The sequence below is a fragment of the Convolutriloba macropyga genome, chromosome 13 (assembly GCF_964194025.1).
Source record: "Convolutriloba macropyga chromosome 13, txConMacr16.3, whole genome shotgun sequence".
Taxonomy (NCBI): domain Eukaryota; kingdom Metazoa; phylum Xenacoelomorpha; order Acoela; family Convolutidae; genus Convolutriloba; species Convolutriloba macropyga.
This window is the reverse complement of record NC_134480.1, coordinates 19020343-19045731: the sequence shown is the minus strand read 5'-3', so window position 1 is coordinate 19045731 and position 25389 is coordinate 19020343. Positions and strand designations below refer to the sequence as shown.

The following is a 25389-nucleotide window of genomic DNA, read 5'->3' as shown; positions in this document are numbered from 1 at the left end:
AAAATGACAATTTCCCTCGACCAAGCTGATATCCTCGTTAAAAATCAAATGAAGAACAGTTTTGGTAATGAAAATAATCGGCGAGACACATTATGCTCATAAAAATTCACAGGTAGAAACAAATAACCTATAATACAGATTCAGTTGCAATCCACATTACAACTATCTACCATTACAAAAAGTTTTCAGTTTATTCACTCATTCTTGTGGCTATTTTCCGCTGTATATATCTTAATTCATCCTGGGTTGAATTTCTCCGCCCAAAATGACATAAGAGTGGGGCTGCAATGGGAGGATGTTTTGGGAAAATGCAGCTCAAAACTCTTCCATCTTTTTGGGCTGCCTTGGGCTTCCAAGAGGGGTAAAATGGTGTAAGAGTGAGGGGCAAAAGACAAATTAACCCCCCACTCTTACATCTTTTTGGTCTGTCAAGGGGGGTAAAACGATGTAAGGGTTCGGGGATAATGGAGAAATTACCCCCGAACTCTTTTACCCTTCACTCTTACACCATTTTACCCCCCTTGGAAGCCTAATGCAGCCCAAAAGGACGTAAAAATTTTGGCCGCATTTTCCTAAAAAATCATCCCATTGCAGCCCTCACTCTTACACCATTTTACCGGGGGGGGTAATTCCTCAAAAGTCCTCCCATTGCAGCCCAACTCTTTCATCATTTTACCCCCTCTGAACAAATTACCCCCACACTCTTACATCAATTTACCCCCCATAGACAAATTACCCCCACTCTTACAATAAAATGGGAGGATTTTAGGGAGGACATTCGACCCGGGTGAGAATGCAAACTGATAGAAACACTATAATTGGTGGCGGTCAAGTAAGCCGATAGGCAAGCAAGCCGAATTTTGAAAATGAGGTCAAGTAAGCCAAAAAATTTTCGGATACCCGTATTTTAAGTTGTCCCTGGCGGGCCCGTGGCTTCGCCGCGATAACCGACCCGCTATTTCAGGATTACATCCCACAGCGGATGAGAGGCATGGCCATGGACAGCGGTCTGCTAAGGCCCGTACCCACTAGATGTCTAAAAATTGACGCATTTTTGTTTCTTTGGTGCATTGGAATACATTATGCACTATAATACTACGCGCAGTTTTGATTGTAACGGCTGACACTGTATTATTTCTGATAGACTACATAACTATTACATAACTTTCGGCTTGCTTTTCTGTCGGCTTGCTTGCCTATCGGCTTACTTTGCATTCGCCACTATAATTGACATCAGGAATCATTCCGTTATATTAGGTAATTCTCTACTAACTGTTTCTTCTCTTCTGTCTGAAAACAAGCACACATCCCAGAGCACCCATAGCACACAAGCCAATTGATATTACTGGGAAGCCAATACGCCAGAAGAAAAACCAGAAGTTCGGCCTGAATAAAATTGTAAACAGTCTTTGAAACTTCTTTTAAGCCTTCTGATAAGACAGCACAGCTACCGAACGGGAAAAATGATGCGCCAACCCAGATCAATGTTTTTGTAAACGTGAACGAAAACATTGACCTGGGTTGGCGCATCATTTTTTCAAATGATCAGACCGTTACAACCCAAACGCCCTACCTTTGATAAGACCCATCTAGACCGTGATGACCTTTGATCAGAAATTGGCTGGTTCAAACTACAAGGTGCGGCAATGTCCTCGTTCATTTTGACATATGCTCAGACTTTGCACTTTGCTCATTCATTTTATAGACCTCGCTTGTGGCGCGTTTTTTTCCTATTGGATGCGTTTTTCACCTCCGGGATTCGGAAAATCACCTCGAATCCCGGAGGTGAAAACCACGTTTTTTTCACCTCCGGGAAAATCACCTCCGGGATTCGGAGTTAAGGTCTATTCACATGCCAATCATGTAAAATATTTTTAGCTAATCTAAATTTTCTCTGTATATTTTCGCATAGATAACCACTATAAATACAAGCTAATTTTTGTATATTTTCAGTTCAAAATTTAATTTAAAGTTCAACTTATTGAATTCTTTGACCCGTGTTATCGACCACCACAATGGTGTCCAGACCAGCTAAAGACAAACAAATTTTGGATCTACAGAATGCAGAATCAGCTACTGCGTGGATTATGCCTTTTGTGGCGAAATGTCGCGCAGAAAAGAAAGAGGACAAGGTCAACAACGATGGTACTGTACAGGACCTACAGGTAGCCAATCTCTTCCTCAGTATGTGCCGGCAAGATGCAATTATTAAACTTAGGAGCCTAATGAGTCCTAGGAATTTGATAGACACTCCGTATAAAGACATCAGATTGGCGATTCAAAATTATATTTCTCCTAAAGAGAGAGTAGTAACGGCAGAAAGGGCTAAATTTCTGTCCGTAATACAAGGTGTAGGGGAGTCACACGACGACTTCCTAGCACGTCTTAGAGAAGAAGCACGCTATTGTGACTTCGAAAAACTGAAAACAGCGGCCAACCCCGAAGAGGAGTTGGTAAAAATAAAGTTCATCTCAGGTTTGAGGGATCCTGAAGCAAAATTTAGACTACTAGATGGTATTAAAGCAAAACCAGCAATGTCGGTTACTGAAATGACCGAGAGCTTACAGTTGAGAAGTCAAGCAATGGCTTTTGCAAGTTCTTCATCAGGTAATAAGCCCTTTAATGTGAAAGAAGAAGTTGTGTTCAACTTCAAAAAGACCTTTCGAAAACCAAATACAAAAATTACGGCTAATAAAAACAACATGTGCACTAGATGTGGAGGTAAGCCACACTCTAGTAGACCTTGTCCAGCGCTAAGTAAAAAATGCAATACTTGTGAAAAGGTGGGACACTTCTAAAAAGTTTGTAGAAGCAAACCCCAACCAAATTCAAGTAAGTACAATAAACAGAATAACTTTTGCGAAGAAGAAAAAGATTCTTCAGAGCAAGCATCTCCAACATCGGAGATGGGAACGTTTTATGCTAAAGAACAAATCTTTAGCATGTCTGTGACATGGGAATATATCTCAAAAAGTAACTGCAAAGTAAAAATGCAGGTAGACACAGGTGCAGATAGCACAGTGATATCATCAAAAATATGGACTGAGCTTGGTAAACCTCAGTTGGATGGTAAAATAAGATATCTTGAAGCATGTGATGGTCATCAATTAACGCTTCTGCGATCACTTACTTGTGACGTTGAGTGGAACGGAAGCAGGCTCACACAAAAACAACTTGCAGTTGTGCAGTCTGATAAAGAATTTGGACTACTTGGTAGAGACCTTCTACCCAAGCACGGCGTGAACAACATCACAGCTACGCACCTACTTGCTGCGAAGGGTTACAAAGCTCATGTGAAGTTGATACCAGGAACACAGCCAATGTTCTGCAAAGCCAGAAAAATACCTCTACCTCTTCAAGACAAAGGCACAGAGAAGCTGGAACAAATGGTCAGACAAGGCATCCTTGAACCGGTACAGCCAGGAGGAGTCACTAATGCATCTCCAGTGGTGTGACAGAGAAAGAAGAGTGGAGAACTGAGACTTTGCGTGGACTTGAAAGTGCACATCAATGGCAAGGTCATGGATGAGGACTACCCAATACCGGACATGGAGACGATCTTCAACAACCTACATGGGGCATCATAATTTGGCAAAATTGACCTCTCAGATGCCTACTATCAAATTGAACTTGACGAAGAAGTTAAAAATATATGCACAATCAACACATCTCAGGGACTGTTCAAGTTGTGCCGACTACCTCAGGGATTGAAAAACTCTTCTTCAATCTTCCAGAATTGCATCGAATCAACACTCAAAGGAATTAAAGGTGTTGTGACCTTTCAAGACGATGTATTGGTGTATGGGACTACCAAGGAGCAGTTCGACAAGAGAATGCTTGCAGTCAAGAGTCGACTACGTGAGAAAAACTTTACTATTAATGAGAAAAAAATCCAACTCAAAACCAGTCGATAGCGTTAGCTTTTTGGGATACTCCATTTCAAAGGAGGGAATAGCACCAGATCCCAAACATGTTGAAGAAATAAAAAATGCAAAAGCACCAAATAACAATAAACAACTAGAAATGTTTGTTGGGCTAGCTAATTTTTACGGAAGAATGATTCCTGATTTTGCAACAAAAATGCTACCCTTAAATAACATGAGAAATAGCAATTTCTCATGGGGCAAAATGCAACAAAATTCTTTGAAGACATAAAAAATGAATTATATGCTAACCCACTAGCACAGTCATAAAGTCTACAAAAAGAAGCAACAGTAACTACTGACGCCTCTGAAAAAGCCATTGGCGGGGTTCTTTCGCAAGAAGGACAACCAGACATATATGTATCAAGAAAATTGACTCCAGCGGAGCAAAACTACTCGAACATAGAGTGGGAAGTACTGGCAATTGTGTTTGTGGTCACAAGACTAAAACAATTCCTTCTTGGAAGACGATTTACCCTACAGACTGACCACAAACCACTCAAATATCTCTTTGCACCAGACGAGGAGATCCCGAAGACAGCATCAGCGAGAATCAAAAGATAGGCAATAGCTCTAATGGGTTTCGACTATGAGTTGAGGTACACACCAGGAGAGCAGATACCCCATGCAGATGCTTTGAGCAGAATGGATTTTGGCGAAGACGAATCGGACAACGATCGAGTGTGCTTCGCAATCAATAACATCTACTTCGCCCACAGTGATTTGGTGACCCAAGCAGAAATCAAAACTGAACTTGGAACAAACAGACTCTTCCAGGACATAATGAAACGAATCAAAAGCTGCAATTGGAAACAATGTTCAGAAGCGGAAAAAGGATTCGAACAACAGAAAGATGCACTTACTTTACATAATGGAATCATCTTCAGAGGTGTTGTTCCTTTCATTCCAGCCAAAGTACGACACTTGGTTTTGGCAAAAGCGCATGAGACACATCCCGGAAAGAATGCAACTGAGGAATCAGTCAGAATGATAGCATGGTGGCCTGGCATTACCCAAGACGTTCAACATTTTGTTAGTAAATGTAAGAATTGTCCATTGAACAGGCCTAGCCTGGAAAAAACGGTCTCTACGTGGCCAGAAGCTGACGTTTGGGAACGGCTCCACATGGACTGGGGTTATGTTAAGGACCAAGGCAATATCTTAAAAATTGTTGACGCGGGTTCTGGTTGGATAGAAGCCTTCCCCGCGGGAAATAGAACATCAGAAACAGTTAAAATATATATTAGTCAAATCTTTGCAAGATTCGGAATACCAAAAACTTTAGTTTCTGATAATGGTCCTGAATTTGTAAGTGGTGACCTTAAACAGTGGTGTGAATCACTGGCAATTAAGAAAATAGAATCACCCGTCTATCATCCAAGAGCTAATGGACTAGCTGAAAGAGCGGTTCAGACAGTGAAGCGGGCACTTCAAGCGTGGAGTCCCAACCTTAATGTGTCATTTGGAGCGTTCCTGCAAAGGGCACTGATGACACATCGCAACACTTCAAAGACGAGGAGCAAAACTCCAGTTGAACTCTTGTTGGGACGCAGAGTGAGACTACCAGCAATAGCAGATTTCGACTTGTGCGAACCCATTATATTCAAGGCCAACGAAAACACAAAGACAGTTCCTGCTACCTTCATCATCAGGAAGGGCTTGAACACATCTTTCATACAGCCCGAAAACCCAGCACGGACTATTCTAGTGAGCGACAACCAAATTGCGAGACTAGACGAGGACAATGTGAAAATTGAACCAGCATTGGAGGAGACCATATCTCAATCAAAACAACAACTTCAGAGTACAGATGTGGGACCTTCACTTAAAGATGAAGCTTCTGCAGCCACATCATCTGCAGAGCACCAACAACCCGAAACCTCAGAGCCTTCACGAACATCAACAAAAACAGAAAACAACCCGACAGATTTGGAGAACCTATACCCACAAACTTGCTTAAAAAAGGGGGAAGGATGTGATGGTTTCAAAGAAACATCAAGAAACTTAGAAGTTTTCTTTATTAAAGTTTCAAAGAACGAAAGAAGAACTTACCTGACGAACTTTATTGCTGTGTCGATAAGTAATGGCCACAAAACTAAACTCAATTCTAATTTTGTTTTAGCGCTATCATTATCTTATTGACCTATCAATCATATGTCAGAAGCAAATTCTCCCACCAACAGAAACCTGATTTTAACATCCACCGACCTTCAATTAATGAACTCGATTGTACCCAAGCCATATATGATTCTCATGAAAAGTTGCTGAAAATAGAAAATCAACTCCGGGATTCGGAGTTGAGATCTATTCACATGCCCATCATGTAAAATATTTGTAGCTAATCTAAATTTTCTCTGTATATTTTTGCATAGATAACCACTATAAATACAAGCTAATTTTTGTATATTTTCAGTTCGAAATTTAATTTAAAATTGAACTTATTGACTTCTTTGACCCGTGTTATCGACCACGACAGCCTCGTCCAAAAACAAATAAAAAAGGCATTTTGAAGGCATTTCAATTGCCAGAGCTAGACCGCAATTCACAAGTAAACACATTAGTATTAAAAAGGATTAAAATTAAAAAGTTTTTCCTTCAATTATCACTAATATCAAAACTTTTTTTAAATTACTTTCAGACATATTTTGGCAGAAAAGTTGCAGTTGTAAAATGTTCTGTTTTTATATCAGAATTTTCAGATGATAGTTTCTAAACGAAATGTTTATTTCAATCAAAACTAATAAAAACGTAATTTTTAGCATATAGAAACCAAAAGTTGCCTTATCAAGTATTGATGACAAAAAAATTACCACGAGGTTCTGTAATTTTTTTTGTGCCAGTTGACAAAGCCAGCTCCCTAATATTTCAATACATGGATAAGCGTTAATTGCTGAAAGAAAAATAACTTCATTGATAGTTCGGCAGCAATTCAATGAAATAAAAATTAATTGATGCATCATAGTATATGCAAAAAAATCAAATAGATGATTGAGAGTAACTATTGGCAAGCCCAAAATGTATGGATCAATGCAATGTAATCGAAAAGTTTTCTATTGCAACTAAAATTAAAGATGTTATCTTTTTTATGAACACAACCCCTTTGCACTATTTTTAATAAACAGAGGAGAAAAAATGTTCTATGTAGTGTTAGCAAGGGGAAAAAATGCTGCTCTTTTATATCAAAACAATATCATATAGGCCACGTTTGAAATCGGTAAAAAATAATGAAGACCTTCAATTACGTTTGATCAGCCAGGGCAAAAGCTAACCTGCGACAGGTGTCTGAAAAAAATGTATTCTATCAAGCGTTTCATCCTTAAAATTTTTCATATGGTTCAAATAATAAAAAAGTTAAAGTGAATGTGTAATAATCAGTTAAGAATTTGTGTTGGGAATTTGTTGTTGGCATCAATTGGTAAATAAATTGTAACTTGTATTTCGTTTCTATAATTCAGAGGAAATATTATGATTCAAAGAAGTTTGTAATGAAATCAAATCAACATTTTTTAGGCCCGTAGCAAATTATAATAGAGCATAGTAAGATCCAGAGTTGGCATTTAAAAAATTTTCGATATTCCTTCAATGAGGTTTTTAGCTTTTAGCTGTCAGTTTGAATCAGCGCCAAAAAATAATGCATCATTGGCTTGTCCAAAGGCGAACTCAATGTTGTCTTGTTTTGTGAAAAGTTAACATTGTGCAGTTCATGTTTTTTGTTCTACTGTTTAAGATGCCCCGATTCTCTTAAACATCATTGAAATATTACTGAACAGACATATTTGTTTTGTTCATGATCTGAATTTTTATCATGATCCGATTCAAAAGGATGTGATGAGCTAATCTATTGAAACGTAGAAATTAGAGACGCAATAGAAGATGCCAGATCATTTTTCTGTCTCAAGCTCGACATAAAAGCAGGAAAAGATAAATTCTGCCGTCATCCAGGAGCGCCAGATTTTGTTATGGAGTACTGGTTTCTGGACAGGTAACTGTTTAAGAAGATTTTGTTTTGTGTAGTGATGTGGTATAAGTCAAAGTGATTGCTCTAATGGATCTATTCTGTTTTGCTCGCTCCCCAATCTCTATAGGCGTTTATCTTTTACGCCTACCGCGCGTACCTGCTAATTTTTCACAGTATCGTGCATCATAACAACGCATATTTTTTAATGTGGAGAATTAAAAACACTGGAGGCTGAAGCAGAAAAGTTAAGATTTACTATTGTTTCCAAGGGTGTGGAATAATCCCGCAATTATGAAAACAAATGGGCGTGGCTGGCTAATTTATACGCAAAAAAAAGAAAAAATGGAAGGATTTGGGATTAAAGGTCAAGAAAAATAAAACTTAGATAGATTACCTCTTCAGACATTATAAACATGATTTATATAAATTAGGATTACATTGGTTTTGGGGAAAAAGTTTGGGATAAACGGTTATGTACCGTTTGCCCGGGTACCAATATTTTGACCCTATGGAGGAAATACTCCTTCAATATTCGTATATGGGTTTTCATTTACCCTTAATAAAGTTAGTCGAGCTGAAAGTTTTCGGCAAAAATATTATATACATTCGGTAGCCGGTGAGGTAAGTATTAGGTCACCTATGTATTAGCATAACAAGTCACAGTTTAATAAAATAGGGCATTACATTTTTTTTCAACTAATATAAGGTTTTTAATTAATTATCATTAATTATAAATAATGGTAAACATTTTAAACATTTAAACTGCGGTGTTGTGAATTATAATAGTTTGTTATTTGATTCTGACTGGGAACTCAGTTTTCTTTTGCACTTTTTTTAAATCGTAACATATCCACAATCAGTTGACTAGTTCTAAAAAATATATTTTTTAAATGCAATTGAGGTATCCTATTTTCAAAAATAGGATGCAGACGTACCAATCGCAGTTTGAATGACAATGATGATCCATGCAGCAGTATCTGTATTCTCTTCACGCGCAAATCACAGGAAAATGGCTACAATTTTTTTTTACAATTAATACTGTGCGATGTAGCATTATTTATCGCGCTGACTAGTAGCAATATTTAGATAATTAAAAGCACCAAAACTAAGATCAAACCTGCATTGAAATAAAATGGAACCACAGGTAGACAAATCAGAAAAAATCTTTATAATATTCTTCTTGTTGGCTCAGAAAATGTCATAGTTAAACTATTGTTAATCATTTGTATTTTGTGTGAAATCAAATCCTCAGTTTACAAGAGGAAGTAGTCTTGTTGAGTTGAATATACAGATATATGTATGGTGGCCTCTAGTCTTTGAGAAGGAATAGTTGATGATAGGAACAAAATCCTCTTAGTTTCAAAAACAGTACTCAATATTGATATATTAACAGCTGTTAATGATAATGCTAATATGCGATTTGATAATTATGCGACTCTCTATGTCTGTAGATTTTTTCAATTAATCCACTAATATGAAATCATTTCAAGCGTGTGCAGATGTCGAAAGAAGATACTTACATTGAAAGTTGCGATGCTTGCAAGCATTTAAAAAAATCAACAAGGAGGCTTTGTAATTTGCAGTCGCCCATAATGTTCCGACCCCGGTCACTTACATTTTTGACTAAATTAAATACCAAAAGAGGAAAAGATAAAAAGCTTTGTTCGAAAATAGCTCAACTTTTTTTCAGAAAACAATTTGTGTATCAAGAAAAAAATTGCTTTAAACTAAAACCGCTAAACGAACTAAATAAGGCCGCATTAAACGCTCGATGAGACCTGCCATCGACGATGCTACGCAAAATGAAACAAAAAATTACGTAACAACAAACATTATTCACGATCAAAATTTTATTAAACAATTGTTGGTCGTAATTAATGTCTTTTTCTAATGAACGATTTTATAAAAATGTCGAAAAATTATCGCATAATACCTAAATGAAATAGAGAAATTTGAGCTTAGATAGCAACTATATTGGAACTTAACCATCTTTAGTGACACTATGTAAAAAGCAGTCGAAAAAGAACAAAGGAGCAAAGTTAAATAAAGCGTTCATCTTTAAATACAAAGACATTAAACGATTAGATATCAACTGAAATTTTTAATTAGTTTATTTAATACCTCAATAGGACGCCATTGAGACTTGCCATAAAACAGGATTTGTCAGCCGACTGCAAAAAGAACAGTAAAACCAATTTAGAAGTTTTAATTGAAAAACAGTTTATTTCGGCGAAGAACGCTCCCGAAGGCTTGTTTACACTTTTTTTTTCAAATACATATTATATATGTTTAATTATATCTTTTTTGAATGCCATTGATGGGATATATAAACTGCCATCAGCTTGATAATAAGACATGACAACAAAGTAGACCTCAAAAATGTCTAAACGTGCAGTAAAAAAAGGAATTTTTATGTACTCTTAATGACAGAGACAAAAAACTCTTATGCAAATGTTAAATTGCATGTAAGAATTAATTCAAATCCACTGAAAAAAATTTGAGACATTTTTTGCCAACACTAGGCTAAATTCTGACAGCAAAACTGGCACAGCTCGAAAATCCATATAAAATTTTTCTAAATCAAAAATTTTAAAAATCACAACAGCCAAAATTGATTAATTAACAGAACTACAAAGACTGCTTCATGACATAGGCAAAGAGGCTGGGTAATTTGCGTTCACGCATAAAGTTCGGACCCCGCTCATCCGTATTTTTGCCATAAAGATCTACCATATGGGGAACACATAGAAAACCCCCAAAAATTGAAGTATTGAATAAAAATTGTTTGAACAAAACAATCGCCGCCAACGCAAATATCTCAGTGGAGTAAAAATGCACCATTAAATTGATAAGATCCGCCGCTATTAAGTTAGCAAGTCAAGACGAAGAACAATTTCAAACAACAAAAACAGCAAACATCAATTACATCCAATATAAAAGTGAAGCCATTTCCGTACAGCCGTATTTTACCCCTCAAAATATGTTCAATTGGGCTTTCCTCAAACAACAATACTGTATTTTGAAACCTCTTTTGAATGAGAATAGGTGACAAGTAGACAAAAAAGAGAAAAAGGGGCAAAAAAAATAATAGTTTGTATTTTTTGAAAACAATTTTTCAAAGTCATAAAAGCCATTAGCTACAAACTGAAGCAGTTGAATAGGTTCGTTTATCCGTTCAAAGGAAGCGCATTAGATCTGTAATTTTTCAGAGTATGCTTTACGTCTAGGAAAAGAACGTCAAAATTAGACAAAAATCAAAAATAAATTTACTATTTTTTTGGCAAAAAATCTGTGTCGATGCGGGTAAAATCAAAACGAAATGTTTAAGAACATGTAGTTTTGTACACATACACTTTCAATGACAACAATATTGTCAAATGTGACTTGTAGTTTACGAGACCGGTTAACAAATAGACAAAAAAGAACATTTATTGAGATAAAAACTTTCAAAAAAATCAGCAATGAGACTAGTTAATATGGGTTAGCCCATAACTTTCGGACCTCAGTCACTTACGTCTTTGTTTTTTAACTATCAAATGATTCAGAGATAAAAAAAAATTTTGTTCGAAAACAGTTCAACTTTTTACTGAAACATTCGGTGTATCAATAAAAAAATCGCACTAAATTAAAACCGCTAAATGAACTACATAATGTCGCACTAGACGGTCGATGAGATCTGCCCTTGACAATGCTACGCAAGAAGACAAACAAAAAACTACGTAACAGAAAACATTATTTAAGATCGAAAAACTATTAAACAATTGTTGGTCCTAATTAATGTCTTTTTCTAATGAACATTTTTATAAAGGAAGTCGAAAAAGTATCATATAAAACCTGAAGGAAATAAAGACATTTGTGCTTCGATAGCAATTTTATTGGAATACCCCTAATGAGAATATGTAAAAAATAGACGAAAATGAACAAAGGAGCAAAGTAAAATAATGCGTGCATCTTTTTTTGAGTTAATTTAAGTTCAAAGACACTACACCTTAGTACTCAACCGATTTTTTTAATTAGTTTATTAAAAACCGCAATAGAACGCAATTGAGGCTTGTCATAAAACAAAAAATAAAAACGTCACCCGACTACAAAAAACCAAAAAAACCAGGCTAGAATTATTAATTGAAAAACATTAAAAAATAATAACAAATTTGTTGAAATATGTTTGCCGGAAAATGCTCCCCAAGCCTTACAAGATACTTTTTTTTAGAATATAGACATGTTCTTTGCACTCTTTTCAACGCCATTTTTGTGAGATAGAACCTGCCAACACTTTGATGATAAGACTTGACAACAAAATAGACCTCAAAGTGGCCAAGAGTTCAGTAATAAAAGAAGAATTTTAAGAAATCGTAATAACAGAGTCAAAAGAGCCTAATGCAAAAGAAAATGCTTGAAAATCTAAATTGAAATTCAATGAAAGGAGGTTGGGACTTTAAAATGCTAATAACAGGCTACAAATTGACAGAACAACAAACAAAGCTCAAGAATTTATCGTTTCTTTTTGTAAATCGAATACTTTGAAAGTCACAACAAACAAAATTGATCATTAGAAGAGTGATTGTTCATTCTGACAAAGAATCTGGATAATGTGCGTTAATATGTAAAGTTACGGACCCGCACATCTGCATTTTTTGACATAGATATCTACCAAATGGGTAACAGATAGAAAAACCCGAAAATTTTAAGAATTTGAAAAAAATTGTATGAACAAAAAGATCTTCCTAAAGCAAATAATTCAGTGGTGGACAAGATGCTGTATTAAATTTATATTATCATCCATTTTTAAGACAGCAATTCAAGATGAACATTAAATTCAAACAACAATAACAACAAACTTTATGTCCATTTATAAAAAAAACTTATTAGCAAGGTAATAATAGTGTCAGATAAATTTGAAACTCAGCAAAACAGCTTCTATTCCACTAGGACAGATATGGAAGCATTCCATAATAAAACTCGGTAACAATTTGACAAAAAATAACAAAGAACAGCAAATAAATAGAAATTAGCTTTTGTTTTTAAAAACAATTAATTCTAAAGTAATGAAAAACAATAGATAGCAAATGAAAAATTCAAGTCTGTTTATGATCACATGAACTTCACTAGTAACCAATATGACTGTCATTATTCAATTCTTTATGCGGTTACAAAAAGAAGAACAAATAGAGACCAGAAACAAAACAAAATTAAAACCTGCGAGAAAACGCTGTCGAAGCCGTAAAGCCATATTTTGCCCCTCAAAATATGTTCAATTGAGTTTTACTCGAACATCAATATCGTAGTGTGCAACCTCTTTTAATTGATAACAGCTGACAAGTATGCAAAACGAAAAAAAGGCAAAATTAAGTAATACTTTGTAATTTTCGAAAACAATTATTTTCAAAGTCATGAAAGCCATTAGCTACAAAAACGAAGTATTTTAATTGATTCATTTATTGGTTCAAGCGAAGCACTTTGGAGCTGTAGTTATTCAGAGAAAGTCATATGTCTACAAAAAAAACGTCAAATAAAGACAAAACTCAAAAATTAGCTTACTTTTTTTTCGAAAAACCAGTGTCGAAGCCAGTAAATTCATAACGGTTTCTTTAAAGACATTTACACATATTTTAAAAGCCATTGAAGACATTCGATTTTGCACAAATACACCATCCACTTACAACAATACTGTCATGTGCGAACTGTAGTTTACGAGACCAGGTAACAAAAAGACAAGAAAGAACAAAAAGGGGAAGATAAAATGTGTTCTTTTGTGTTTGAAAACATTTCTTTTCAAAATCAAGAAAGCCATCAGCTATCTACTCAAATCAAAATATAGGCTCGTTGGCTCCTCCAAATAGTCAATGAGATCTTTCGTCATGCAGGAAATTTTATGCGACTAAAAAGAAAAACTAAAAACGACAGTTAAATTCTTCGAGCTATGAACTAAAAATTCGATTAAATTCTTCGAGAAAGGGGCTGTCGAAGCTGTTGGAACCATAATAAGACTTTAATATGTTCAATTGTGCCTTATTTTGATTGCCAATAGTTTAATATGATGACTGCCAATATTGTGATAATGTGACAAAACGAGAAGAGAATGTGAAATATGTGTCTATGGCTAAATTTAAAAAAGTTGTCAGATCTAGTAATATTAAATAACATAATACCTAAATCCTCAAAGAGTGTTTTATAAGCAAAAGGAGGAATTAGAAGCATTCTTTATTTGCTGACACTAAGCTAAAAATTGTCCAAATTTAGAGAAAAATAGTAGCAAATTTCAATAAACCATTCCTTATGTAAAGTCGAACATTTTTAAAAGTTAAAATGACCGTAATCTTTCGAGGAAAGAACTAGATCTATTTATTTTGAATTGCTTAGAAATCCAATCACTTCTGTCAACAGTGACTTTTGATTTGCATTGTTCTTTCTTCAAATAACACAAAAAATATTGGAATTTTTCAAAAAAAAAAAACATTAACTGATTACAATCCGAACTTTATTTGGATTGGAACAGTTCCAGATTGGGACAAAACCGGTCAAATTTTTGCTCTTTGTTCAATTAGATCACTCAAGTTTTTCGAATGTCAAAAATCAATGCTGCGTTTTGATAATCATAGAGTAAATTGGCAGAAAAACATTAAAAACTCATTTCCAGGCTACTCTCAAAGGAAATGGGACTAGCTCTTTTCATAGTTTAAGAAGATTGTGTTAGTTGTGTTTGGGTGTCTACTTCCGGAAAAGTTGTCAAACGCGTCTAAAGGTGCTAATGAAAAATTATAACTTTTGAAATATTAGACGAAAACGTTATCCAAAAATACACTAAAATTGTCAGCAATATTTTTCTGTCTTTAAAAATAAAGGCAGTAGTACTATTATTCGGGGTTTCTATATTTTTTTTAGCAAAATTAACAAAAGTGTAGGCAAAAATTCCAAAAAAGTGAATAAAAACAACGCAAATTGGTCTAATATTCACAAAAAATTTAATCAATATATCTTGCTCTAGAAGACGAAATTCAAAAAATATAGTTAATCGCATATTTTACGCTTGACGGCTTTTTTTATGATACTACTCACAATTCTTTACGATGAATGTATCGATGGGGTCAAAATTAACTGAATAAAAAATTTCATTTGAGTTTATAGTGCCTCCCCCTCCCCTCAAGCGAAGTCAGAACAATTATATTATATGGAAATGAGGTTTGGTGAAAATTGATCAAATAATTGGAATTTTTCCGGTCTTTAATCAACAAAGAAACAAAAACGAAAACTATTTTTGAAAACGAAAGCACTCCAATATAATCCAATACTTAAAATTCCACGATCGATTAGAACAAAACTACCCTTGCGACTGCTGCCTGTCCATTAAAAAATTATCGTATCGGAAGTAATTAATTAATATTGGATAATGTTGGTTAAGACCGTCAGTTTTTTGTTTCGCGAACACTCACAAAAAGAACCGAAGTAGAAACAGCCTTCTTTGTGGTTTGAAAAGATTTTTGTTCCTTTTTGGCATTTAAATCTCTCCAATCTAAACAATAGGATTAAGGATCATAAATTTTTAATTTTCTTTTAATAATGTTAACCCGAAGAGTTTGAGAATTTGAAAAAAATGTATGAACAAAAAGATCTTCCTAACTCAAATAATTTAGTGTTGGACAAGGTGCTGCATTAAATTGATAGTATTATCCATTTTTAAGACAGCAATTCAAGACGTACATTAAATTCAAACAACAATAACAACAAACTTTATGTCCATTCAAAAAAAATTTATTAACAAGGTAATAATAGTGTCAGATAAATTTGAAACTCAGCAACACAGCTTCTATTCCACTAGGACAGATATGGAAGCATTCCATAATAAAACTCGGTAACAATTTGACAAAAAATAACAAAGAACAGCAATTAATTAGAAATTAGCTTTTGTTTTTAAAAACAACTAATTCTAAAGTAATGAAAAACAATAGATAGCAAATGAAAAATTCAAGTCTGTTTATGACCACATGAACTTCACTTGTAACCAATATGACTGTCATTATTCAATTCTTTATGCGGTTACAAAAAGAAGAACAAATAGAGACCAGAAACAAAACAAAATTAAAACCTGCGAGAAAACGCTGTCGAAGCCGTGAAGCCATATTTTGCCCCTCAAAATATGTTCAATTGAGTTTTCCTCGAACATCGTAGTTTTCCTCGAATATCGTAGTGTGCAACCTCTTTTAATTGATAACAGCTGACAAGTATGCAAAAAGAAAAAAAGGCAAAATTAAGTAATACTTTGTAATTTTCGAAAACAATTATTTTCAAAGTCATTAAAGCCATTAGCTGCAAAACGAAGTATTTTAATTGATTCATTTATTCGTTCAAACGAAGCACTTTAGAGCTGTAGTTTTTCAGAAAAAGTCATATGTCTACAAAAAAACGTCAAATAAAGACAAAACTCTAAAATTAGCTTACTTTTTTTTCGAAAAACCAGTGTCGAAGCCAGTAAATTCATAACGGTTTCTTTAAAAACATTTACACATATTTTAAAAGCCATTGAAGACATTCGTTTTTTCACAAATACACCATCCACTTACAACAATACTGTCATGTGCGAACTGTAGTTTACGAGACCAGGTAACAAAAAGACAAGAAAGAACAAAAAGGAGAAGATAAAATGTGTTCTTTTGTGTTTGAAAACATTTCTTTTCAAAATCAAGAAAGCCATCAGCTATCTACTCAAATCAAAATATAGGCTCGTTGGCTCCTCCAAATAGTCAATGAGATCTTTCGTCATGCAGGAAATTTCATGCGACTAAAAAGAAAAACTAAAAACGACAGTTAAATTCTTCGAGCTATGAACTAAAAATTCGATTAAATTCTTCGAGAAAGGGGCTGTCGAAGCTGTTGGAACCATAATAAGACTTTAATATGTTCAATTGTGCCTTATTTTGATTGCCAATAGTTTAATATGATGACTGCCATTATTGTGATAATGTGACAAAACGAGAAGAGAATGTGAAATATGTGTCTATGGCTAAATTTAAAAAAGTTGTCAGATCTAGTAATATCAAATACAGAAAACAATAACAAAAAAACTAAATCCTCAAAGAATGTTTTATAAGCAAAAGGAGGAATTAGAAGCATTCTTTCTTTGCTGACACTAAGCTAAAAATTGTCCAAATTTAGAGAAAAAAGTGGCAAATTTCAAAAAGCCATTGCTTATGTAAATTCGAACATTTTTAAATGTTAAAATGACCGTAATCTTTCGAGGAAAAAACCAGATCTATTAATTTTGAACTGCTTAGAAAGCGAACCGCTCCTATGAAAAGTGAGTTTTGATTTGAATTGTTCTTTCTTCAATTAACACAAAAAATATCGAAATTTTTCAAAAAAAAAAAATACCAACTGATTATAATCCGAATTTTTTTGGATTGGAACTGTCCAAGTTTGGAACAAACCGGGTCAAATTTTTGCTCTTTTTTCTCTTGGAGCACTCAAGTTTTTCGAATGTCAAAAATGAATGCTGCGTTTTGATAATCATATAGTAAAGTGGCAAAAAAACAGTAAAAATTCAATTCCAGGCTACTCTCAAAGGAAGTGGGACTAGCTCTTTTCATAGTTTAAGAAGATTGTGTTAGTTGTGTTTGGGTGTCTACTTCCGGAAAATTTAGTCAAAATCGTCTAAAGGTGCTTATGAAAAATGATAACTTTAGAAATATTAGGCGAAAATGTTAGCCAAAAATACACTAAAATTGTCAGCAATTTTTTTCTGTCTTTAAAAATAAAGGCAATAGTACTATTATTCCGGGTTTCTTTGTATTTTAGCATAATTGACAAAATTGTAGGCAAAAATTCCGGAAAAGTGAATAAAAATTGGTCTAATATTCACAAAAATTTTAATCAATATACGCTCTAGAAAACGAAATTCAAAAAATATTGTTTATTGCATAATTTACGCTTGACGGCTTTTTTTATGACACTACTCACAACTCTCTACGATGAATATATCGATCGGGTCAAAATTTACTGAATAAAAAATTTCATTTGAGTTTATAGTACCTCCCCCTCCCCTCAAGCGGGGTCGGAACAATTATAATATATGGAAATGAGGTTTGGTGAAAATTAATCATTTATTTGGAATTTTTCCGGTCTTTAATCAACAAAGAAACAAAAAACGAAAGCTATTTTTGAAAAAGAAAGCGCTCCAATATAATCCGATATTGGATTTTAAAATTCCACGATTAGAACAAAACTACCCTTGCGACTGCTGCCTGTCCATTAAAAAATTATCGTATCGGAAGTAATTAATTAATATTGGATAATGTTGGTTTAAAACCGTCAATTTTTTGTTTCAAGAACACTCACAAAAGGAACCGAAGTAGAAACAGCCCTCTTTGTGGTTTGAAAAGATTTTTGTTTCTTTTTGGCATTTAAATCTCTCCAATCTAAACAATCTGCTAAAGGATCATAAATTTTTAATTTTGTTTTAATAATATAAAGGCATGTTTCTGAAAATTTCGGACAAATTTTTCGCCAAAAGTTTGCCTAAAACAGTTTAGCAACATTTTTTAAAATCAACAATGCTCTTGTTAGCGATATTAACATAATTTTTTAAGCAAAAATAACAAAGTACTAAAATAATATATATGTGAACGAAAACGACGGCAATAGAAAAAAAAGAAAATCAGTAATACATTCTTTATTAAATTTTCTATGCTTTCTAGTTATGCTACTATTAATCGCACTGATCGACCAAAATTGACTCAACAAAAAAACCAGTTGATCATGTAGCTCCTCCCACAGGAAGGTGAGTCGTAGCAATTAAATTAGTGGATTAAGCCAAAGTAAACGTTGCCCAGTACGCTAATTTTCTTTGCATTCAACGCATGAAGTGAAAATCAGCGTAAGAACGCGATTATAATGTTACTCAAAAAGTTCACTTCCGGTTGACGCCAGCAATGATACATATTGAATCATGGATCTTGAGAAGAAAAGACCGGTTCATAGAAATACTGGCCATGGGTAGTAATTAATGCATTGCTAGAAATTGTGAGAAAAAACTATTCGGGCAGAAAAAGAGGAACTTTTACTGCCGATCACAGTGAATGTGGCGAGTTTGTGTGTTAAAAAAATGGTAATTTGAAAACATTCGAAAGTTATTTTTTCATGTGATAACGAATTCAAGGAACTCAAAGCATACACATTTGATAAGACGGGAAAAGTCTTATCAAAGTTACTTTGAAAACCATGATATTTTTCGATAACGTGACATTTTTTAAACTCGCTCACGAACATTAAAACTCTTTTGTTGCCTGTAAGGCTTTCGGGATCTCTGATCAATTAGAGAATCATCTTTGTTCCTCTAACTCAATTCAGTGAGTCATAAATTTTTCAAAAAGTTTTTAAAAATATTTCATAAAAGTTTTCAAAAGTTTTGAAACTCATTGGTCTAAATATCATGAGAAAACTTGTTTGGATTCAGAGGGCACACTCGATTTCATGTCAGATTCTTTTCTCGACGTTCTTTCAAAGAGTTGAAACGCTGATATTATATTGACATTTTCGTACCTAAATCTCTATAATCAAGAACTTATATCGAGACTCACAGTTAAGTTTTGAATTTTATTAATGATTCTTATCCCAGGTTGAGGTCGCGCTCGAAATCACCTCTGATCAGACCGTCCCAGACAAGTGGGACCTCTGATCAGGCCGTCCCAGACAAGTGGGACCTCTGATCAGACCGTACCAGACCGAAGTGACCTCTGATCAGACGAGTATGCGCTCGAAAATCATTGTGCGCTCGAAGCCGCCTCTGACCAGACGAGTTCCAGACCGAAGTGACCCCTGATCAGACAAGTTCCAGACCATTGTCCAGACGAGTTCCAGTCCATTGTCCAGACTAAAGTGCGCTCGAAATATTGTCCCAGACTAAAGTGCGCTCGAAATCACCTCTGATCAGAGAATGATTTTGAACATGAACAAATCTCTCAATATCGTTATAATATATTCATTTCATCTATCATTTTATCAATCTTATATTCAACTAACAAAAAAAACAATCCTGAAAATATTGTTAATGAAAGTAAATCGAAAAAAAAATGATCAAAAAATTACTGAGTATGCCATTTTTTTATGCTTTTAACTGAAAAAATGAACTTAGACAGCTCTGCATAAAAACGTCTTGATCTACTTTGATTCAAAATTTTTTCTTGAGGGGACCGGCATTTGTTATCAGCTGGACCCCTTGGTTCTGATCAAACCCATCAGATTTTCAGATGAAGTTCCGATCAGAATGCTGTTTTATTGTTGTCTCTTACCCGAGACAACCAAAGTCAGTAAGAAAACAAAAAAAATTGAAAAAAAAACTCGCTCGAATTGGTCTCTGGTCAGACTAGTGTGCGCTCGAATCGGCCTCTGATCAGAATAGTGTGCGCTTGAAACTGCCTCTGATCAGACCGTCCCAGACCAAAGTGACCTCTGATCAGACCGTCCCAGAACAAAGTGGCCTCTGATCAGGCAAGTTCCAGACCATTGTCCAGACAAAAGTGCGCTCGAAGCCTTTTCCAGACCATATAATTCGAGCGCACCGGGAACATGTGTGCGCTCGAAACTCGTCTGATCAGGGGTCACTTCGGTCTGGCCACCCCGACCTGGGATGTTATCGAAATTCTGTTAATAGATAACTGCTAGATTACTTATCCCTTTTCATCAATTCGTCAATACATGGATAAAGAAAACTTTAGTTATCAGTGAGCCATTTTCCATACTTTATGTAACTATCCCAATAGTACCATCCGTAATGATTGTTTGAGTAAATATGGCACTCTGAGTCATCATAACAGCTGTCATGGTCTGCCATTAGAACTATAGGCGACAGAGACAGAGCCCATACGCAAGCCAACAGCAACATCTTCCTTGATTTAAGCCTCTGAAATATATGAAAATCCGTGAACTATAAAACATTGCAGTAAAAATGCTCACGGTATTAAATATAAATCGAATGCATTGATTTCTATAGCCCACGCAAGCCAACAGCAAAATCGTTACTTGATTTAAAAAAACTAAAATATATGAAAAGCCGTTTACCATTAAAAAATGAAGGAAAAACTAATAATAATAATAAATTGTTCTCAAGTATGTATAAACAAACAACATTGTTCAATGAGGTTTACATATACATACTCAAGAGGTCATCAAAAGGCAAAAAAGCCTAGTCGTGTGATGCCTTTGGGAAGCAGTTTGTTAGCAAATAGGGGTGGGGGTAGGGTGTTGATATTGGTTTGTTTTTAATGTTTTTATAGATTGAGTGACAGCAAGTACACGTGAGGAAACAGTTGAGTTTTTGTAAAGGGATAAAAATAAAAAAAAATAATGTTTTAGACAATTGCTCAAAAAAACTAATAAAAAAGTTCTATGATATCATTTCCTTGTATGAAATTTTCAAGAAAAGTATGGTGGTGTGTATTAATTCCAGATTTGTAGCAACTCTTTATAAAGTGAACATACTTTGAGTTGAAATTAAGTATATAATTTAGCAATTTCCTCATTCGTATTCCAATTCTCTTTGGGTTGATACCAGTAAATTGATTGCTAGGTTTTAGTTTCTTACTTGTTGTTCTTTTCTCATCTAGCCTCACAAGCTTTGAATCCTCAATAAACCTGTTAAAAACTTCATTTTTATGTTCCCGCCTAATTGTTTTGGTTAAAAATTTTAAAAGCTCATAAATATGTAGCTCTTTCACCAGGAAGACTTCATATTTTTCCCGTTCGTTCGCTGTTGATTGATGACTTTGTTTCCTGAAAAAAATTTGCGAAATTTGTTTAATTTTCACTTCGATAAACTTCAGGCTTGTCTTGCTTGCAGTTCCGTAAATAAGCACTCCATATTGTATAACCGGTTGAACAAAAGATTTATATACTAAAACTAATTGTTTAATGCTCAATATAAACCTCAGTTTGTTGAACAATCCCGTAAATTTGGTCAATTTTGCAGCGACGCTATTTATATGTTTTTTGAAATCCAATTTCTTGACCAGCAAAACGCCTAGATACTTTACTTCGTTGCTCTTTTTAAGGGTTGCATTGTTCAGTCTTAGAACATTCATCATAGTTTTAAAACCTAAGTTTAGATTAATCGTTTTTTCAACATTGAGCGTCAGTTTGTTATCGCTTAAGTAGAGGCCGATGTTGTCAATATCACTTTGAAAAAGAACTTCATTTGCACTTTTTTTTGGCTGTAGAGCAGTATCGTCGGCATAGAGCGTTATTGTAGAGCAGCTGCATTGTTGTCTGATGTCATTGACGTATATGATCAAAAGTAGTGGTCCTAAAACTGAACCTTGCGGCACGCCAAACGTAACAGTTCTTGGACTCGTTCTTGCAGCACCATATCTAAGAATTTGTTTTCTGTCAGATAAGTAAGATTTCTTAATTTCAAGCATTGGACCTCTCAAACCTATATTAGCAATTTTTTTAAGTAGTAAGTTATGATCAACCGTGTCAAATGCCTTTTTCAAGTCAAGAAACAAACCTATCGAGCACTTTAGCTGGTTTTCTAAAGTGTCCCTAGCGTTTTCAACAAAATGCGCTAATGCATCAATTGTTCCTCTTTGTCGTCGGAAACCATATTGATTTGCATCCAGGAGACCAAAAACTTCCAAAAAATTAGATATTTTGTTGTACAGAAATGTTTCAAAGACTTTTGCAACAGTTGGAAGTAGAGAAATTGGTGTGAAGTTAGATGAAAATAATTTGCAAAATTTGTTTAATTTTCACTTCGATAAACTTCAGGCTTGTCTTGCTTGCAGTTCCGTAAATAAGCACTCAATATTGTATAACCGGTTGAACAAAAGATTTATATACTAAAACTAATTGTTTAATGCTCAATATAAACCTCAGTTTGTTGAACAATCCCGTAAATTTGGTCAATTTTGCAGCGACGCTATTTATATGTTTTTTGAAATCCAATTTCTTGACCAGCAAAACGCCTAGATACTTTACTTCGTTGCTCTTTTTAAGGGTTGCATTGTTCAGTCTTAGAACATTCATCATAGTTTTAAAACCTAAGTTTAGATTAATCGTTTTTTCAACATTGAGCGTCAGTTTGTTATCGCTTAAGTAGAGGCCGATGTTGTCAATATCACTTTGAAAAAGAACTTCATTTGCACTTTTTTTTGGCTGTAGAGCAGTATCGTCGGCATAGAGCGTTATTGTAGAGCAGCTGCATTGTTGTCTGATGTCATTGACGTATATGATCAAAAGTAGTGGTCCTAAAACTGAACCTTGCGGCACGCCAAACGTAACAGTTCTTGGACTCGTTCTTGCAGCACCATATCTAAGATTTTGTTTTCTGTCAGATAAGTAAGATTTCTTAATTTCAAGCATTGGACCTCTCAAACCTATATTAGCAATTTTTTTAAGTAGTAAGTTATGATCAACCGTGTCAAATGCCTTTTTCAAGTCAAGAAACAAACCTATCGAGCACTTTAGCTGGTTTTCTAAAGTGTCCCTAGCGTTTTCAACAAAATGCGCTAATGCATCAATTGTTCCTCTTTGTCGTCGGAAACCATATTGATTTGCATCCAGGAGACCAAAAACTTCCAAAAAATTAGATATTTTGTTGTACAGAAATGTTTCAAAGACTTTTGCAACAGTTGGAAGTAGAGAAATTGGTGTGAAGTTAGATGATTCCTGGACATCACCACTTTTATGTACTGCTACTATGATAGCTTCTTTCAGGCAAGGTGGAAAACTTCTTTCATCGATACATTTGTTGACTAATTTTGTTAGAATTGGCACAATTGCCCATTCGAGTTTCTTCAAAAAAAAAGTTGTTCAGTTCAAAGCAATCTGTGCTATATTTGGTTCGCATTTTATTTATTATTTCCTGTACTTCCAGCGAAGTGGCCCTGGTTAGTCGCATTGATTGTACACTAATACTAATGCCTTTAGAAATATTCTCACTTTTAGACTCAAAGTTTGATGCTAAAGTTTTACCAACTGTAGAGAAAAAGTCTATGAGTTTATCAGCTGTCTTTTTATTGAGCCTATCTTGCGATGCAACTTTGCATTTTAATCTGCTAATGCAGTCAAGAAAGATTTAGAGTTTTTCTGACCATCTGCATTCATTAACCGCTGATAATACATTTCCTTTATTCTTCTGATCAGTTTTTGCAGCTTGTTACGTAGTGCATTGAATTTGAGTCGATCGTTTTTGTCTTTCGTTCTCATAAAATTTTGGAATTGTTGTCGTTTCTTGGTAGCTAGATGTTTTATTTCGTTGTCAATCCACAATTTTCTATTTTTTGTACTTTAACAAATTTTTGTAGGAACAAATTTTTGAACACATTTATTCAAGAGAAACTGAAAATTTTTCATGGCTTCTTCAGAACTTAATTGATCAAGTGTTAGTTCAAACTTCTGTAATTCATGTTGCATATAAAACTGAAGATTAATAATTACTTTTGAATCATTAAGTTTTGTCCACATTTTAATCATACGATCATCATCATTTTCTTTTTCTGAATGATTCAATTTGTGTCACGAGAATCCAAAAAAGAGCGTATAATGATCTGTTAGCGTAGTTTGTGACACTTTCAGATCAATTTTTACGTTGGAATACACGGCATCAATACAAGAATTACTAGTCTTTGTTTCTCTAGTGCAGTTCGCATTTTCTGCATAATGCAGGTCAAAAGACAGCAAGGCTTCTTGCAATGTTTTCAACTTTGAAGAAACGGTGTGATGATTTATATTGAAATCACCACATATAACTGACATACAGTCTTCCGGAATAACAACTTTCTCAAAATGGTTTCCTAAGCTTGTGCTTAGTTTTTCGTTGGACGTGTATGGTTTGACGTATATTTTAGTTAAAAAAACTTTTAAATTATTATAGCAAAATTTCAGTGTCAAAATTTGGCACTCATTGCTGGTGTACTTGCTTACTGTTTCGAACTTTATTTTATTTTTCAGAAAAATACCAAATCCTCCACCTCGATTTCGCTTTACACCCCTACTGACTCTGACGATTTTTTGATAACCATCTAGTTGCAAACAAGCAGTGTCATACTCTTCATTTATCCATGTTTCTATCTAAACTGTTTACTAGAATTTGAAGCTGATCTAAATTTTTGTATATAGATCTTATATTTTGAAGCATGAAGAGCTTTTGCATTTTGTTGTACTAAAATGATATGTACAAGTGGAAGAAAAGTACATATCATTTTAGTACAACAAAATGCAAAAGCTCTTCATGCTTCAAAATATAACAAGAACTCTCAAGATATTAAATATAAAGCGAATGCATTGATTTTTATAGCCCTTACGCAAGCCAACAGCGATGTCGTTACTTGATTTGAGCCTCTGAAATATATGAAAAGCCCTGAATTATAAAATATTGCAGAACAAATTCTCAATGTATTAAATGCGAAGTGATTTACGTTGAAAATTTTAGACTAAAGCTATTAAATGAACTGGTTTTTAAGAGCTTTTGGAAGCGATTGTTACGTATCAATTATTACATATATTTTAAAACTACTATCT

The 25389-nt window shown here is 34.4% G+C and overlaps 1 protein-coding gene across 1 annotated transcript in view; it reads right to left on the bottom strand.

Annotated features, from left to right (window-relative positions):
- The window catches only part of LOC142351894 (uncharacterized), a 37325-nt gene that overhangs the window by 8619 nt on the left and 3317 nt on the right, over positions 1-25389 (bottom strand). The window contains exons 2-4 of the mRNA XM_075404150.1: positions 20613-20773; positions 8817-8867; positions 1274-1386 (exon numbers count right to left, since the gene is read on the bottom strand). Of these exons, the coding sequence (XP_075260265.1) occupies positions 1274-1386; positions 8817-8867; positions 20613-20755 (307 nt within the window). The 5' untranslated portion in view covers positions 20756-20773. The remainder of the gene's footprint in view (positions 1-1273; positions 1387-8816; positions 8868-20612; positions 20774-25389) is intronic.